This window comes from Siniperca chuatsi, linkage group LG13, assembly GCF_020085105.1.
Source record: "Siniperca chuatsi isolate FFG_IHB_CAS linkage group LG13, ASM2008510v1, whole genome shotgun sequence".
NCBI lineage: Eukaryota > Metazoa > Chordata > Actinopteri > Centrarchiformes > Sinipercidae > Siniperca > Siniperca chuatsi.
Genome location: NC_058054.1, coordinates 11,746,728 through 11,763,218, shown reverse-complemented (window position 1 = coordinate 11,763,218; position 16,491 = coordinate 11,746,728). Strand labels below are relative to the sequence as shown.

Genomic DNA, 16,491 nt, shown 5'->3' with positions numbered 1-16,491 from the left:
TTTTGGTATAACAGTTTATTTTTACCACCTATGAAAAGCAATCAGTCAATAACTTATTACAGAGTGGTAATGGTTAGGTCTTACACATTGTGGCAGAGTGATCAGAAAACCTGCAAGGAGAAACAAAGTGAAGCATAGCATTTCAACAGTATAGATGTCAAAGTCTGAAATCAGTGTCAGCAAGAACAATGTTCAAGGCTTGTGGAGTAAACCATCATGGTTGAATCTCAAGTCTTTATTTAACTGCACACAGTTCACCACAAGGGCAACCTGTTCTGACCAGTTCCCCACACACTTCCCCCAAAAAAGCATTAGTGATGATTTGGCAGAAAGAGCCTCATCTGTCAATACATTTGAAAACAATTCCAGGAGATGATGCAAGCCAAGCACTTAAGAAAAGACCTGAGATTGAACCCACATTTCCCAAAGGGCCAACAGGTGAACAAGGGCAAGTCTTTACAGTGTTACGTGAAAATCTCCATAATACATCTGAGAAGATACAAGCCAGAATGTCAAGGACAACAGCTTGGCTAGGCATTTTGTACAAGGTGATTAAATGACTAAAGAGAAATGTTTTGCTTGTATGATATGAGCACCTTATCAAAGGCTTTAAAAAATATACAATGTGTATAAAACATTTAATGAAACTGCAGAGCTAGACTTAAAAACCTCTTTCAAGGATCCAGTCCAGAGATTGCCTCGTCATATCTCCATTTTCAAATCCCACTATGGTTGACTATTTAACACCATTTGACAGAATTTTAGAATCCGTGTTGGTTACAAAAACAAACAAAAAGAAATTAAGGTCATCAAATCTTTAAAGACACCAGTTTTACTGCACATCTATGCAGACAGTGCTTGGAAATGGCAATTTGTACGTGTGTTGGATGTTGTCTTTGTCTTCTAGGAAATCTTCCACAGCTACTCTTCCTCTTCAAGTATTTCCAGCCGCCGGGGGCCGTACAGTAGAACGTATGCTATATGCCAGTCTCCGCCACCAGACAGTCGCAAGATATCCTCTGGAGACACCACACTCACCTTGTCATCATCAAATTTGACCCACTCATCTGACAGAGGCACAGGAAAAAGAGGAAACAATAAGTTCCTGAGTGCTTTTATTATTTGTGAGTGATATAAGTAATGACACATAAATGCTGAATGGTGCCTTGTGAAACAACTGGTTACCTTCTTTTCTCTTGACCCATCCCAAGTAGTGACCTGATGAGCTAGAGCGGCCTTGGTGTGTCAGCACAGCCTGCAGGTCGTAGTAGCCACTGTTGTTGGAACCGAGGTCTGCAGGAAAAACAGCAGTATGTTACAATTCCTTCAACTTCGGCTCATAATTGACTGAAATGGTAGAACTAAAAAAAGGGAAAATCCACCTTCAAACTCCATTACACTGCTAAGCATTGTGGGATAATGACATTTTGCAGAGACTTGAAAACCTTTAGAGATTTGACATTTAATTATGACCTTTGGTAAGTGTAAGTGCACTGAATGCTAGAAATTGGTGGAAAATTATAAATTTGTAAAATTTAAACGCAAGTCTTTTCTCTTATTATGGAGAACTGACACCTAAAACCATGTTAATGTTTCAGCTGCCTATATGCATTGGTGTATTTTTATAATGACATGCCTATATTTATTAAAGGATTTTTATTCTTTAGCATCCACTTTCAGTGCCTGGGATCAGAATTTTCTTATGCCACATTATCCATGGATGAATGCATAGTTTTCCTCTTATGGGTTGAAATTGTCTATTTCACCAAATACATACTGTGAAAAATACATAACATGAAAAATGGCAGTGTTTTAGTGTTGATTCCCCCTTTAAAAAGTGTACAGAGGGTGTCAATCTCAAGTTCCAACATACCGTCAGGGACTGAGAAAGGCTCATATTTCACTGCTTTCGCTGTGTCTGGCTTCTTCACCAACTAATGCAAAAAAACAGGGAGAAATTGTGCAGAACTGATAATTATACTGAATGGTAAAGTGGGAGCTTTTCTGTTACTAAGTTAAAAAGGGACAATTCACCCCAAAATCAAAAATACATATTTTTCTGTGCAGTGATACGGTTCATGCGTGTAGTTCAGTAGAAAGTAAATAGTTCCTACATGAAACTGCTCATAACTGGGTCTTGATATCTGCAAAGAGACATTGCATTCTGCAAATGTATTTTTTTGGCGCTGTGAGCACCACAAGCCAAGTGCCATCTAGTTCCATTATATTCAAGACAAGGCAGACATCTTTACGGCCGATGTCACCAAAACTCGGCAACTCACACCAAAACAATCTAGATGGATAAATAGCACTACAGGTAAGAGGAAAAATTTCTTTTTGATTTTGGGGTGAAGTGTCCTTTTAAGCATGAAAGGTAGAAAGACAATAAAAATAAAAAGATAGCTATTGACTGGCCTTACCTTTTGCTGTTTCTCTAGCTTCTTGTCCTCCACCTCCTTAAACTTTGACCTGATTGGCAGCATCTTTTCCTGGAGCTCCGTGGTGCACAGCTCATAGACATCCAGCATGAGTGGGAACTTGACATCCTTCAAAAAATATTTGAAGACAGTATTTTAGACTTAGAATTAAATGACCAATTATAATGAACCCTGTAATGAGATATTATGGTGGATCAAGACAAACCTTGAGGACTTTTGCATTGACGGACTCCTTCTCTTTGTAGTAAAATCGGACCATTTGAACAGTCAAGTAGGCAGGGAGACGGCTGAGTTTTGACTAGAGGGTTGACAGAATGGTTTCAGAAGGTAAATGCATTTCAAATTCAAGTTTATAAATATAGCAGTAAACAAGACCACTTCTTTCAAATGTCCAAGGGAAATTACAGGAAAAGTAAAAACTTACAGATTTTATATACAGGGCATTTCTTTCCAAGGATGGAGACATTTTTGTGATTTCTTCCTGCAGTCTCTGGAGAGATAAAACAGGCAGAAACTTTGTAACGCATTACTCCCAACACTGCTCTGGAGACAAACTAACCATGTGCCAGTTTGTCGTATATATGTTGTATTCAATTCTTTCACTCTGACTAGACCTGGACAAACATAAAACATCGAAATATAGTTTGAAATATCCAGACTAACTTGCTAGACACAGTGAAAGCTCACAGTGAAACACTTCTCTCATGAAGAAAACACGCTCCTCTGTTTCAATACGTTTAAAAAAGTATTCAGCTGCCTTTTTTGGAGTCTGAAACATACCAGCCTTAGTCCTGTTGCAAGATATTTGACTTCTTGGTTGATGAAGCAACTGAGCTGGAGTTGGCTTTCTTTGCCCTTGATTGGCTCCTCCTCCTCAGACTCTGTGCATTTCATACTGAACAGGAGAGTTAAGAAAAAGCCTAGCAGAGTAATGTCACACAGCTGGGAGACCTTTGCTGGGTCTTACTTCAACACAACTATGACACTACACACCGCTCTTTATGACCCAAACGTTTAAAATTAAACCATATTGAACCAAGAAGCAAAATGTAGAAAGATGTGATCAACAAAGGCACGCTGCAAGGATACGTAGTTTCGAATTCTACGCCGAAATACTGGTCAATGAAGTTCTTCTTTGCAGAGGCAGAGGCAGCACCGCTCTCAGAGTCAGTCTATAGATTGAAAAACAAAAAGCAAAAATGGAACATGTTATTTGCCCTCAACTAAGTTGTAACACTTGCACGTCATCCTTTCATCATAAAAAATAAGGTTAAAAAAATTGGTTTTACCTCCATGGGAGTCTCTGGCTCTACTGGCTCTAACTTTTGCTGAAGCACTCTCATCATCTGCAGCCAGCACTCGTTGGCATCCTGTGAGAACAAAAAATAAATAAAAATACCCAAAACAATGCTAAGAGGTGAGACTATGTCCTGATATTTTCATTCAAAGCTTATTATAAGAATGTAGGTACATTGTAGTATGTAGTAACTGTGGTGAGAGTTTCTCACCTGCTGGAGGTACTGTCCCTGGTCCCCCTTCTCAGCAAACTGTGGAAAGGCCATGTGAAGGAACTGCAGCAAAATAATGGGTGGGAGGCTAGATGAGGTTTTGTCCATGGTCTCATACAAGTCACGAAGAGCTGAGGATTCAAAGATAAACAGATATTCATTTTATATGTATTAGTAAGTTCAAGATGCTAAAATATAGCTGTGATTTCACAAGTTTAACAATTCACTACGCCTCATACCTGCTGTGATGTATTGTGATGGTGCATTTGCCCCTGAAGATCGCAGAGCACCTGTGTACCTAGAGGGAACAAGATGATTTCAGCAAGGGCAAAGCCACAAAACAACAACAAAAACCAGATTTCAGTACATTTCAACAATATAGACCACTTAAACACAGTGTCTCTTTGTATTTAGTGTCTTAAACTTCTGAATATATTGTAAGACCCAATAACAGTAGAAAACCTACCTTCTGAGCGCACTTTTGAGCTCTGGCACAGAGCGCAGGCACTGCACTGTGGCGTTCATGTAACAGGTGTTGCCCAAGTTTGTCAGCCCACAAGGCAGCTCCATCTGAAAATGACAATTTGAAAATGAAGTGTGGGTGGGATAAATTCCTCTACAGTTATCAAAATAAAATACAGTTTTAAAATATATTTAAAAAAATAAGGACTCTGTCTTCCATTTTGTTATTAACCAAGCTTCATCATGCAAATGTTCCTTAAAAGACAATACAAGTAGATCAACATGTCACTTTGTTTATATTTTGAGCTGATTTCATCTTCAAGTGTTCAGTATTGGCCAGTCATTTCATCCACTCCCAATAAGATGGATGTTAGTCCTTAAACCCAGCTATGTAGAAATAGTTTGCAAAACATACTGTTTTTTCACCCACATTTTATGTTTTCATTTAAAAGTTTGGTTAGGTTCAAATTATTCTCTAATTTACAGGCTTAATTACTGTACCCCAGAGTTCCAACTAGTGCTGAGTTACAGTGAGCCATCCTGCTGTGAGGACCTGCTAACACATGAAATAATTACATTTGTATGGATTTCAAAGAAGAGCTGGCATCATCACAGAAAATCAAATCAGCCACTCTCTATCCCTTTAAAACATGACTCTTTGCTATGAGCTACTGACAATTACCTAACGGAGATGAGAATACAGGCCAAAGAGCAGCATAGTATAGTGACACAGCGGTTTGGAGTTCATACGCATTCAGTGTTCAGTGCACAGCTCCTCCTCAATTGAAATGTTTTGTAAACCTTGGCATAAATTCATGAAAATAACAAAACACCTTGCTGACTGCAGCTTAATTTTTTAAAAGTACATTTCTCTCAGATCAACACAAATGCTAACCTGACAAAGCTTCACATTTTCAGAAGCTGATCTCCCAAAAGGGGGCATTTATATTTAGTTTATAACGTTCTCTACTTGGTAAACATCACATCGAGGAAAACATGTTTACCTGACCATGTCAGTGCGGAAAACAGCAATCACCATATTTGTTTTTGGCGTACTGGTAATTTTCAGGCTGACTCACCGCTGAGGCCAGCTGCTCCTCAGTCATGTCCTCTACAAACATGGGCCGGACAGCAGGCTCCTCAGGCAGGGCATCTGCCGAGCCCATCATCAGCAGAGTCATTCCCTACAAAAAGAATAGAAATACATAAAAATTCACTAACTTATACAAAATACATTTGGTAGTATGCACCCAAACACAGCTTAAATACTCACGTTTTTCAGTTTAATGTTTCCCCACTCATCATCCTAGAATAAAGGACAAGACCTTGGTTAGCTTCTTAAAAACAGTTAACGGATAAGGCTGCCGTTATTTTTTCTTATTGTCAAAAAATCCCATGAAAAGATCAAAAGATCTGGGCACTGTAGTTTTTAACAAACACTACTCTAACAGGAGTAAATAATGCATTTGTTGGGGACTATTTTCAGCTGTGGCTTAATACACATTTGGTGCTCTTGTAAATATTTACAAAAGCAAGACAGTGTATGTTCACTGTAATAAAAGAACACATCACTACATGCAATGGTGTAGGTCATTGGTGTGTTTTAATAGTTTTTGGACAACAAGTCTATAATGTCTATATTGCTATAACAGGCTTTGGCTAGACAGGCAACACTTGTTAATAGGATCAGTAAATTGTTGGTGTCTTTTCATGGGATTTGTTGACAGTATTTTTTTTTCGTGCACCTCAGAGTCAGATGCTTGACTGCTGTTCATATTAGTACCTTAAGAGTGCCTCCCTTCACCATGACCTTCTGTCTGTCTGGCTGAACTCCTGTCAGGGCAAAGAGCTGAGCCTTGAAAACCATGGGTGGTTCCTCAGTGTTCAGCTCTACTGCATCAAACTTCTCTTTGCCCCATTTCACATTTACTGAAAGAAACAGAGGAATAGTACATACACAGGTTAGCCTCCCAGGATGAGTGTTGGGAAGCACCATAACGTTGTCAAACTGCTGCCATGTATGACACAGCATATACTGTAATTAGCAACAGTAAAGTGCTCCATGGAATCAGACAGCTAGCTACAGTCCAACTGACAGTCGGGCTAAAAGCACAAAGTGAAAGCTAATGTTTAGCTGTTTGTCTGCCAATGTAATGAGATAAAACGGCCTATTAGCCACTTTAGAAACCTGTATAAGATTGCTGTCATGTTAAAACTGCAAACTCGTGCACCATAGGCATTGTTGTTTTCCAACAAGCCATAACTGCAGTGAAAAGCTTATAAAGTGTACTCTCATGATTTGGCTAACTTGGTTAGCAAGGCTACCTGTGCTAATAAAAGGCGTGCTTCTATTAATTTCATACCGGTACAAAATTAGACATGTACATGGCTTAAACTGACAAGAATACAACGAAAGTGGCTGAGTTGTGCTGAGAAACAATGGCTTTAAATAACTAGTTAAACCAGCGTTAACGTTAACTGTTGCCTAGCTAGCTAACACATAGCGGCAGTAACGTTAGCTGCTTTCTGTTTTGTCAGATGCCAGTTAGCGTAGCCGGCTTCCCCAAACACATGCTGTAAACTCCATTAACAAACAGTAACACAGTTACAGCAGTGTAACACTTTCGTATATTCTCCTGTCTCGAAATATTGTTTTTTGTAATAATTCCCCCAGGCCTAATAAGCCTAACAGACTGCCTACTACCGTTAGCATGCTAACTGCATATCATGCTAAAGCTAGCTAAGCTAGTATGCTAAATGTAATTTACGTTACTGCACTAAAACACGTGTAAGGGTTCATGTTATTATAATTATTTTCAATGGCAATTAATGCGTTGTATTAAAAAGCATCATACCTGTAAACACCGGCATATTTGGCAACCTTTTACTTCCTCAACTCTTTATTTTTTCCTGTTTCAATCCACCGGGGAGCGAATGAAGAGTTGGCTAGTTATCAGTCTGAACTTCATTCAAACAGAATGACGCTGCAACAACACGCTGGGAACTTAGCGATGCGTTCTGGCATCTGCTAGCCATCCTGCCGCATGCAATGCACCCAGACTACACTACACACACCCAGATCATTCGGCCACATTAATTACAGTAAGTATTTGAGTCAGGGTTGTTGTTACTGAAGATTGTTCCGTCCCCTCCGATCAGGTGATAGTTTACCCACAATATAAAACTCCCCAGAGCCCGTGTATCCCTGATACGGATACACCATGGATGGATTAACCTGATGCAGAGCCCCAGTGCAAAAATAAGATGTTGGGCCCTCATTAAGCCCCCTATTCCTCCCATTCTCTGTGTAGTGTGTACAGTTTTCCTACAATGGAATACTACCTGGCCCACTTAAAGCCTCTTTAGGCAAATTTGGGATTTGTGATATTAGGCTATATAAATAAAATTGACTCGACCAACATTAATTTGATTATACACTAATGTGTGTGGAATATGTAAGCACAAAACTGAAATAATGAAGGTCTTAAAACTAGTTTTGAAACAACCTCCTCAGGCAGGGCTTCAAGATTAGATAAGAAAACAAGTCAAGTTAACAAGTCAGTTGATATCGTGCTTCTGCACATATTTCCAAAGAAATTCTCAATTCAGTTAACACAAACAAGTTGGCACACAGTAAGCCTGTAGCTTTTGCCCACTTGCCTGGTTGGTAATCCAGCCTTGGGAGGAACTCATGTATAGCCTTATTATAAAAATATGAAACCCTTGATGGGTATCTGTACTGAAAACTAGTATACAATGAATGATAAAGATATGTTTATTGACATATCCATCAGTGCGGACTCCAATGCAATTAACCATGCAAATTATCCAAGACAAGAGTAGATCATAGTTCCAGTGCTTTTTTTAACTGAACAAAAAGTTACAAATAAAAAGATTGCGGAGGTATTCCATAATCCTTATGTCTCTCTCATTATATACACTGTAGGGGGTTTGCATTAACGGGACATTACAGAGTTAGAGAAACATATTGTAATTGTTAACAAGGACAATCATTGACACATGTAGGCTCGCTTTAGGTACACCATCCCGAAATTTGTCATGATATGAACCGAGTCTGGGGGACTTCGTTTTGACACGCTAACTCTATTGCAATGCGTCCATAAAGAGGTAATCTAATATATATATTTTATATACTCAAACCAGAGAAAAGAAGTTTCAATAAAAACACAAATGTGTGGCGATTTCTTAAAAAAATGAATGATGGAAGAGTTAAGATTTGTCTTGTTTTGGAGAAAGAAAAAAAAACATATGGCAGTAAAATCAATATCCAAACGTTAAGGCACTAGGTGGGCCAAATGCTACACCTGTTTAGTCTTCTACAAATAATTTACAATTCAAACAGTGCAGTTTTACATTTGTTAACTTAATGTTTTCCTTTTGAACCATTTATCTATGAATCAATGTAAGGCAATACATTACAAAAAAAAATAAACAATACAAGAAATAAAATATTACAGAGACAATGTACCAAATAAACAGAAAAAAAAATCAATTAAGTTTTAGGACTCCTATATGCCATTACAATGGAATTTTCCTTATGGCTTGGAGCAATAAAAATAATTATAATAAAAAATAATGCATAGATTTAAATGATCTTGCATGCTCCTCACTCAATACTCAAAACATCTAATACTTACGTCCCAATACTCTGTCCCAAACCTGATAAGTGACTTGCAGAGTGATAAGAATAAAGGCAAAAAGGCCAGAGAATAGATGAAGGCATCAGTCATTTTTTTGAAGCTGGAAACAGAAGTATGCTTGCATTTAGCTCGAGTATCTGTCAGGTGGGGAAAAAATTTACAAAATAGATATTCATTTTCCACCCCTGAGACACAACCACTCTCTGCAGATCTGCAATCCCTGTATGACAGTACCATAAACTGAACACATAATAGCAGGCGTCCCAGCAAAACCCCCATTTACCTTCCCATTTCTATCATAACTGCCATATAATATGAAACACAGAATGTCTCCATGACATGAGTCCCTCTATCGCTCCACTGTCCATCTTTAGTTCAAGACGAGGGTGCCATCTTCTGGTAGAAATGGAGAGCTGCAAGTTTGTTGAGTTGGATGAAGGTTATCTCTTGAATGTGGAAAGGTGGCAGAGGGGGTATCAGGCCTCTTAATGTCTATGATGCCTTGTGTCTGACGTGTTGCAATTTTCCAGCGCTGGTCATTTATCAATGTATTTTTTCTTTTAATTAATTTTCTATGTAATACAGGTTTCTCCTCTTTTTGAGGATGAGGAAGGAGGGAGAGTTTAAAGTCCAGAAAAAAATCCAAATGGTTCAGATGGTTAGCTGAAAGAAAGAAGAGAGACAGGTATCCAGTAAAAGAAAGACAAAATATCTTTACCTTGGTTAGTAACCCAATCTAAGTCAACATACAACAGAAAAGCCGATTTACAGACACGGTAACACCGTTAACACCTTTGCATCTTGTTTGACAGGTAATGTAAAAATCCTTTATGTGGACCATTCTAACGAGAGTTGTATAGTAGTAAGTCTATAAGTTAGTTACTGAACCCAACAACACATTAGTGCCAATTAGAAAATTCCCAAGTGTCAACTGGAAAGAGCCCAGGAGTCAACCAAACAACCAACCAACCAACCAACCAGGAAGTGTCTCGTGTTAGAAACACCCAGTAACACAATTAATAAATAGACAAGTTTAAAGCTTTAGAGAAAAGTCTAAAAAAACGACAAAAAAACAACACTTTCTGAAGAAGTTCCTGTCAACAAGTGCTGGATGTTGTGTCTGCTGCTTGGAGGCTGGACTGCGCTCTGCTACAACACAGGAGACAAACAGCAGGTCACGCGACTGACTTGACCACATCTCAGCCCACCAGATGGGATAAAATAAGACTTCTGGCTGCAGCACACCCTCAGTTACTGCCTAAAACAATATTACGTTGCCTTATTGTATGTCATGCAATTATGTCATTAAAGACGTCTCAAAACCCAAGACATCAGTCACAAATTGTCAAGTTACCTCAGCTTTCCTGTATTGCTTCTAGGGGTCTTGCGGAAGGACTGGTTTGGTCCAGAGCGAGTGGACATAGAACGAGGTGAGGCTCTTGAAAATGTGGATGGTGGGGTCTTGGGAATCTTCTTTCCAAGGTGGCCAATCCATTTCTTCTGCTCATCTTGGGTCAGGGCCAGCAGGAGCATGTCCCGGGCAGAGGTCACATCGTAGTTTACTGTAGGGGATGGCACAATGTGTTGCAGATCAAGAATCAATTCTGACAAATATGACCTCAAAACTAACCTGCATCTCAAGGTTGGCCCCTGAAACAAAAATTGCTAACAGTCCAAAACCAGTTCAGTTTACTATCATAGAAGATAAAATATTCACATTTAAAGGAGGTGGAACTAGTACATTTTTGGCATTTTGATTAATTAGAATCAGAAATACTTTATTGATCCCTGAGGGGAAACTCTTTAAAAAAAGAATTCTCAAAATAGTTGGCGATTCCTTTTCTGTAACTCAACTTATCAACTGACTAATTGTTTTAGCTCTACTTCATGGTAAAGTTAGTTAAGGGTGTGGCTGTATTTATTGTATGAACTCACTGAATATACTGAAAACGTCTTCCTCAAAAGCAAATAAACCGACTGAACTTCACGCACCATTAAGAATGTTAAGTGGCAGCTAAATGAGTTACGCATACATCTCACAATATAATATTTTTCATTTTTATTTAAATAGTGTTTTATAATATTAAAGGTTCTCTGTGGAGTTTTTGACCTCTAGTAGCACTATGGAGCTGCTTTTCTATGAGTGCAACCCTGTTTTCGTGCACGCGCACTAGGGTGATGCAATACATGTTCCTGCCAATTGTTTCACACTATTCCACTGATCAACAGGTGCCGGTAACACACCAAGATGTGCTGAAATTAGACAACAAAGGCAGGCGGAAGAAGAGTTCTAGCTAGTAAACAGGGATGTAAAACTATGCAGGATTTAAAATACCTAAACAATCTGCTTTGCAAATGTTTCATGAGGAAGGAAATGCATTCAACACATTTACGTTTTGATAGGTAACATTGAATGGGGGCACCGCCACAGGGCACCTTTAAGATACGAAAGCTGCAAGTAATCCATTTGCCACGTTTAACTCAAACTCTTCAAGGGTCAGTGAATTATCACCCATGCTTACACAGTAATTTCTAGATTAGGGCCTCAACATCAATTGGAAAGTACCTAAAACATACAGTTAATGAGAGCTCATCTTCTTTAAAGACAAGCTATAAAAATAATATGTCTTTTCATCATAACAGCTTAGACTGCCAAGGACAGGACTTTACCTTTGCAAGGAGCAATAACGTCCTCCTTTTTGTCGAGGTGGTCCTTGTGGCACTTGACATGGCAGCGGCGACACTCCAGGGCTGGAGGCGGCTTGAAGACGTGCCACAGAGGCTTGGAGCAGGCCTCACAGTTGGAAGGGAAGTGATATAGCGTGGGGATGAACTCGTGGCCTTTGTGTGGGAGACAGTTCTTGTCGCCCTGAGGGACCGTCTCCATGTCCGCCTCCTTCCTGCACTCTCCCTCATTGGCATACAGAATCTGAATATACACACACAGAGAGAGGGCCACGTCACAAAAAAATCTGCACTAAAGTAAACATTTCTGAGGCTGAGCAGAGTTTCACAGAATCTGACATGAGAAGTCCAGGCTGAATGGAAATATGAAAATCTAGAGAAATCTTAAAACCAGGAAGAAGCCTCCAAACCTGGAATATCCTTGGAATCTCTTCTGTCTCCGCTCGGTACACGTCTCCTTGTGTGACTGGTCTCACGTGAAACAATTTGCTACACAAGAGGGTACAAAATTAGCAATTCCATATCAATAACACCATTACCTTTACTAACCTGTAAACACAACCCCTGCAACATGACCTCTGTGGTTAACTAATTTTTTCTTGCAGTAGACATTTATCTGCAAAACTGTAACCATCAAAAAGGAGCAGAAAACAGAAAAAAATAAAAAATAAATACTTACTCGATATCTAGTACCATTGAGGGGTTTGACTGTTCCTTATCCTGCTCATCATTGTAGAACAGAATCTTCTTACTGCTCACCACCACATACTGCAAATATTGAAAGGACAATGAGAGGAAGAATGACAAGGGTTTGGCAGCATTCTCAACAAACCATAACAGACTGCAACACAATGCAGGCACACAGAGGAAACACAACATACCTGCTTCTTCCATCCGTATCGCTTGATATTAGCACGGTTAGGAATGGACAGCCAACCCTCCAATCTGGATTCTGAAAAGCAGCCCAGATACAAACAACTTACAAATCTATGCAGTGACTTAGATGCACTGCGGAAAAAGGCCATGCAGTGTTTAAATCCAAACTCAACTGAGGGGAAAAATGAAAAGTTAAGTGACAAAGGTCAATTGTTTCAAAACACCAGGTGAACCCCTCAAGGAGTTCTGCCAGCGTTAAGGTAACTGCACTGGAGTAGGTGATAAGAGATGAGTTTAGATAACCCATGCTGCTATTACACACTCCCAATGCAGGAGGAAAATATTAGACATGGGTAAGTCCTTCTTACAACATGTTAATAGAGCATGTAAAAAGTTATCAATTAAAATTATGTTAAAAGCTCTTTAGTAAGAGTTTTGGAGCAGGAATTAGTATTTATTTTCTCTCAATTAGCTTGATCACTCACTCCTTTCATAGAAACAACCATGTGCATTGCAGGTTATATACATTATTTGGTGTTAAAATTATAATTTCAAGTGCATGCAGCTGAAACAACACAAGTTAAATGGGAATAGTGAACTAAGAGGGGCTTGTCTACTAAATGTGACATTGTGAGGGAGGTCTTCGTGTCCAAACGAGCATTACTTCAGGGTGAACATGCCAACAACAGAAAAAACAATAAGACTGTTAAATGTTTGAAGCACACAGTGCCATGAATTAAAAACAGCCTTTTCAGTTTCAAGACGTTTTTGAAAGGTGCTGAGAGTGAGGCAGCAAACCTCACACAGGGTGTAGTCTACTATAATGGTAACCTCTGATCTAACGTGGTGACTTTACTGTTGAGGCTGTGACATTAAGCAAATTCGATGCTAGCATCAACATCCCATTGAAGTTAGTCTTATACATTTCGTTGGTCAGATTGTTTTGACAATTTGGAAAGATATTTTTCTCTCCATTCCATCAGGCTTCTTTCAAAAGTGTTGTTGAATTCCCCCAACAGAGATGGCTTTCTCACCTCTGGCAAAAGAATACTTAAGAAAATCAGGGGCAAAAAGTCACAACACACAACAGCTGCAGCACAGGCCAGGCAAGAGGGGCTCGTCCACTCAGTTACTCACAGAGGGAAAGGAATAGAAGTTACAAAGATAAGGAGAACCGGCTGGACATGAGGGAAATAAAAAGAGAATGATTTAACCACAGACACCTATATGAAAACAGACCTAGAACAAGGCATATTTGTAAATTAAGATATGTGTTAGGAGTTTACAACATGAATTTTGAACAATTGTTAACACACAGCAGTAAGTATGGTAGTGTGACTTTAAAAACAAAATTGAGAGACTTCCTCTGCTTCCTTCCCCTTAATGTACTAAACCTAAAACCACAGGCACCTGTTGAGCAGCTTGTTCAATAAACACCTGCTATTATGTCTTAAACATACACAAGGTTGCTAACACATTACTTTAACCAACCTAAAAGCATAGATTGAACACTAGACACAAAAAGTAAAAAAACTGAGAACAGACTGATTTCAACAAGGACATGGCGTTACCTGAAATAAGGTTTAAATGCCAAATGTACCAAATAATAATAATAAAGTACTCTTTGTTAATAAGATCATTTAAAAATCCCTAAACTTGAGCTGACTCAATACAAACATAACCATTCAAACTCATATTCATGTTAAGGGGAAGTTCAACACCAGTCCTCTATATTTGTGTCGCTTTCCTGTGGGGCAGTGTTTAGTGTTACATACAAAGGAATTTTTTTGTACAAATACCACCTATTTTAACCAGAACCTGGCAAGTCAAGATTTGTAGAAATCTTAACACACACATTTGAAATATTTTAAAAACATGTTACTGCAAGGAAACCAAATAAAAAGGGTAATGTATAGTATCCAAATGAGAGGCTGCACATTATAAACCCAACACATCTTTCTTTCTAATGGCCACAAGATGCAAATAGCATAGCTCACTAAAAGTTGGTGGATTACTTTTTGCATCCAAAAGGTGCAACATATTTAAAAACAGTACACTAACAGCAACAACTTGTAGCAACCATTGTCATTGTTTTGTTGTTTTGAATAAGACTCCTTTGTCTTTCTATGCAATTCCCAGACTATTTAGATGCTCTTTTTTTCCCAGACTTCATAGTCGCAGAGCAATCCTGCATTTGGGACTAGAGTGTCTTATCCATAGTAAAAGTAGCAGCAGCTGTGTCCAGTTAGGCCCTGTGGTGACCCTACCTGCGATGTTGCTGTCTGTCTCATCTGTCTGCAAGCTAGTGACACTAGAGTTATCCATGCGCTGTTGCAGGTCGTTCAGTTTTTCCCGAAGCTGCTCGATGTCGCTCTCCTTGCTGTCCAGCTGCATTTGAAGCTCATTGCGATATGTGCATTCCTCTGCCAGTTGCTGTTGGTAGAAAAGCCATGAGATTTGAGTTAAAAACAAGGAACATCTTTGATCTTATCGGGCTCTAGAATCCTAACTTACCGCCTGCATCTCGCTTAACTCCTTCTGGTACTTTATGGCCATGTGGTTAAACTTCTCCTTCTCCTGGTTAAGTTCCAGCTGAAGCTTGCGGTTCTCCTTCTCCTTCTTCCGTAGGTCGGCAGTACTGCCCTTCTTCTTCTGGTCCAACTTCATATCCTTGCGGTTCATGATCTCTGCCAGCTTGTTCACCGCCTGATAAATTAAAGTAGGTAAATAGTTGGAAAGCATCAGCCACCATTCTCCACTTTGCAAATACCTTCTGACTAAAAAGGTGCATATTTACCTGAGTCTTCAGTGTGCGCTCTGTGTTGAGGACCTTCTCATAGTTGGCCTTGATTGTATTTGCGATTTCTTCTTTTTGAGCTGTATACTCTATCAAGAAAAAGACTCAGCTTGTACAACAACGTAAATATAATATAGCAAAGAGACATAAAGGTCAAAGAAAACGGACAGTACCGTCGTCCAGATTATGAAGCTTCTCATTTAACTCAGACTTCTCTTTGCTGAGGTTCTCCACATCTTTGGTCAGAGTTTTATTGGATTCCTCAAGCTGCAGAGAAATTGCAATATTATCACTCAAAATTGAGACAATAAATAAAGTTGCATCTTACTAAATCTTCAAGATAATATACATTGTGAGGGGGGGGGGGGGTAATGCACAGGTGTTGGTTGGGGAGACAATTTAGGTTTTGCTCACCCGTGCAATAGTAGCCTCCTTTTCTCCAATCTCCTGTTTATGTCTAGTCACTGCCTTCTTGTTCTCCTGGCTGAGCTCAAAGTACTCTTCCTCCTGAAGTGCCCGGGCAAGCTGCTCTGACTCTGCCTTGGTCACCGTCAGATCCAGCTGGGCAGACAGGGAGTCCCTTTTTCCAAGATAAAACAAATTTGCTAAGTTTTATAACCTTGTCTCTTCAGCTTTATAGCTTTATATATAACAAAACAAAGGATATAAAGCCATTAGCTGATTAATAATCAATATCTGGGTAGTTAAAGCAATAAAGTGATGGTCTTGAGGCCTTCTGTGAATAGAATTTAGTCTCTTACCTTTCACTGCACAAGTCCTGCACCTTTTTATGAGCCTCTTGTACCTGCCGGTTCCTTTCCTCAATCTCCTCCTTTAGTTCTTTGACCTGAGTTTTGTAAAGTGTCTGAGGGAGGACAGATAGATAGCTTAGCCAGTGGCTTTCACCTAAATAAAAGGGACAGAGACATTGGGGAACTGAGACATATACTTACAGAAAAATACTGTTCGGCCTCTAGCTGGTCCTGAAGTTCCCTCATCTGTCCCTCGTTGCCTCTGTATTGTCTGTTAACACATCAACCAAATACATTAGGTACTTTGTTTTC

General features: G+C 39.3%; 2 protein-coding genes across 5 annotated transcripts in view; both read right to left on the bottom strand.

Annotated features, from left to right (window-relative positions):
- usp14 (ubiquitin specific peptidase 14 (tRNA-guanine transglycosylase)) lies at nt 1-7,462 on the bottom strand. Its single transcript, XM_044218534.1, has 16 exons — nt 7,264-7,462; nt 6,192-6,337; nt 5,682-5,714; nt 5,488-5,592; nt 4,413-4,516; nt 4,186-4,244; nt 3,947-4,077; nt 3,728-3,808; nt 3,528-3,610; nt 3,219-3,333; nt 2,863-2,928; nt 2,644-2,736; nt 2,421-2,546; nt 1,874-1,934; nt 1,186-1,293; nt 1-1,067 (listed from the first exon to the last, which is right to left on the bottom strand). The coding sequence occupies exons 1-16, from the start codon at nt 7,277-7,279 to the stop codon at nt 922-924; spliced, it is 1,473 nt and encodes a 490-aa protein (XP_044074469.1). The 5' UTR covers nt 7,280-7,462; the 3' UTR covers nt 1-921.
- A 705-nt stretch (nt 7,463-8,167) lies between these two features.
- The window catches only part of rock1 (Rho-associated, coiled-coil containing protein kinase 1), a 30,741-nt gene continuing 22,417 nt past the window's right edge, over nt 8,168-16,491 (bottom strand). The window contains exons 21-34 of one of the 4 annotated variants that reach the window (XM_044218528.1): nt 16,381-16,450; nt 16,189-16,292; nt 15,842-16,007; nt 15,601-15,694; nt 15,428-15,516; nt 15,145-15,336; nt 14,898-15,063; nt 12,636-12,706; nt 12,434-12,522; nt 12,165-12,243; nt 11,740-11,998; nt 10,424-10,631; nt 10,149-10,218; nt 8,168-9,732 (exon numbers count right to left, since the gene is read on the bottom strand). In XM_044218528.1, the coding sequence (XP_044074463.1) occupies nt 10,167-10,218; nt 10,424-10,631; nt 11,740-11,998; nt 12,165-12,243; nt 12,434-12,522; nt 12,636-12,706; nt 14,898-15,063; nt 15,145-15,336; nt 15,428-15,516; nt 15,601-15,694; nt 15,842-16,007; nt 16,189-16,292; nt 16,381-16,450 (1,639 nt within the window). In that variant the 3' untranslated portion in view covers nt 8,168-9,732; nt 10,149-10,166. Of the gene's footprint in view, nt 9,733-10,148; nt 10,219-10,303; nt 10,328-10,423; nt 10,632-11,739; nt 11,999-12,164; nt 12,244-12,433; nt 12,523-12,635; nt 12,707-14,897; nt 15,064-15,144; nt 15,337-15,427; nt 15,517-15,600; nt 15,695-15,841; nt 16,008-16,188; nt 16,293-16,380; nt 16,451-16,491 lie in introns of those variants that run through there. The other 3 variants (XM_044218529.1, XM_044218532.1, XM_044218531.1) reach the window with 3 other exon arrangements.

Excerpts from the sequence above, each read along its gene's own strand:
- usp14 (XM_044218534.1), bottom strand. Across the intron at positions 4,078-4,185 it reads ATCACAATACATCACAGCAG|CTCTTCGTGACTTGTATGAG; the intron begins GTATGAGGCGTA and ends TTGAATCCTCAG. Across the intron at positions 2,547-2,643 it reads TCAATGCAAAAGTCCTCAAG|GATGTCAAGTTCCCACTCAT; the intron begins GTTTGTCTTGAT and ends TATTTTTTGAAG.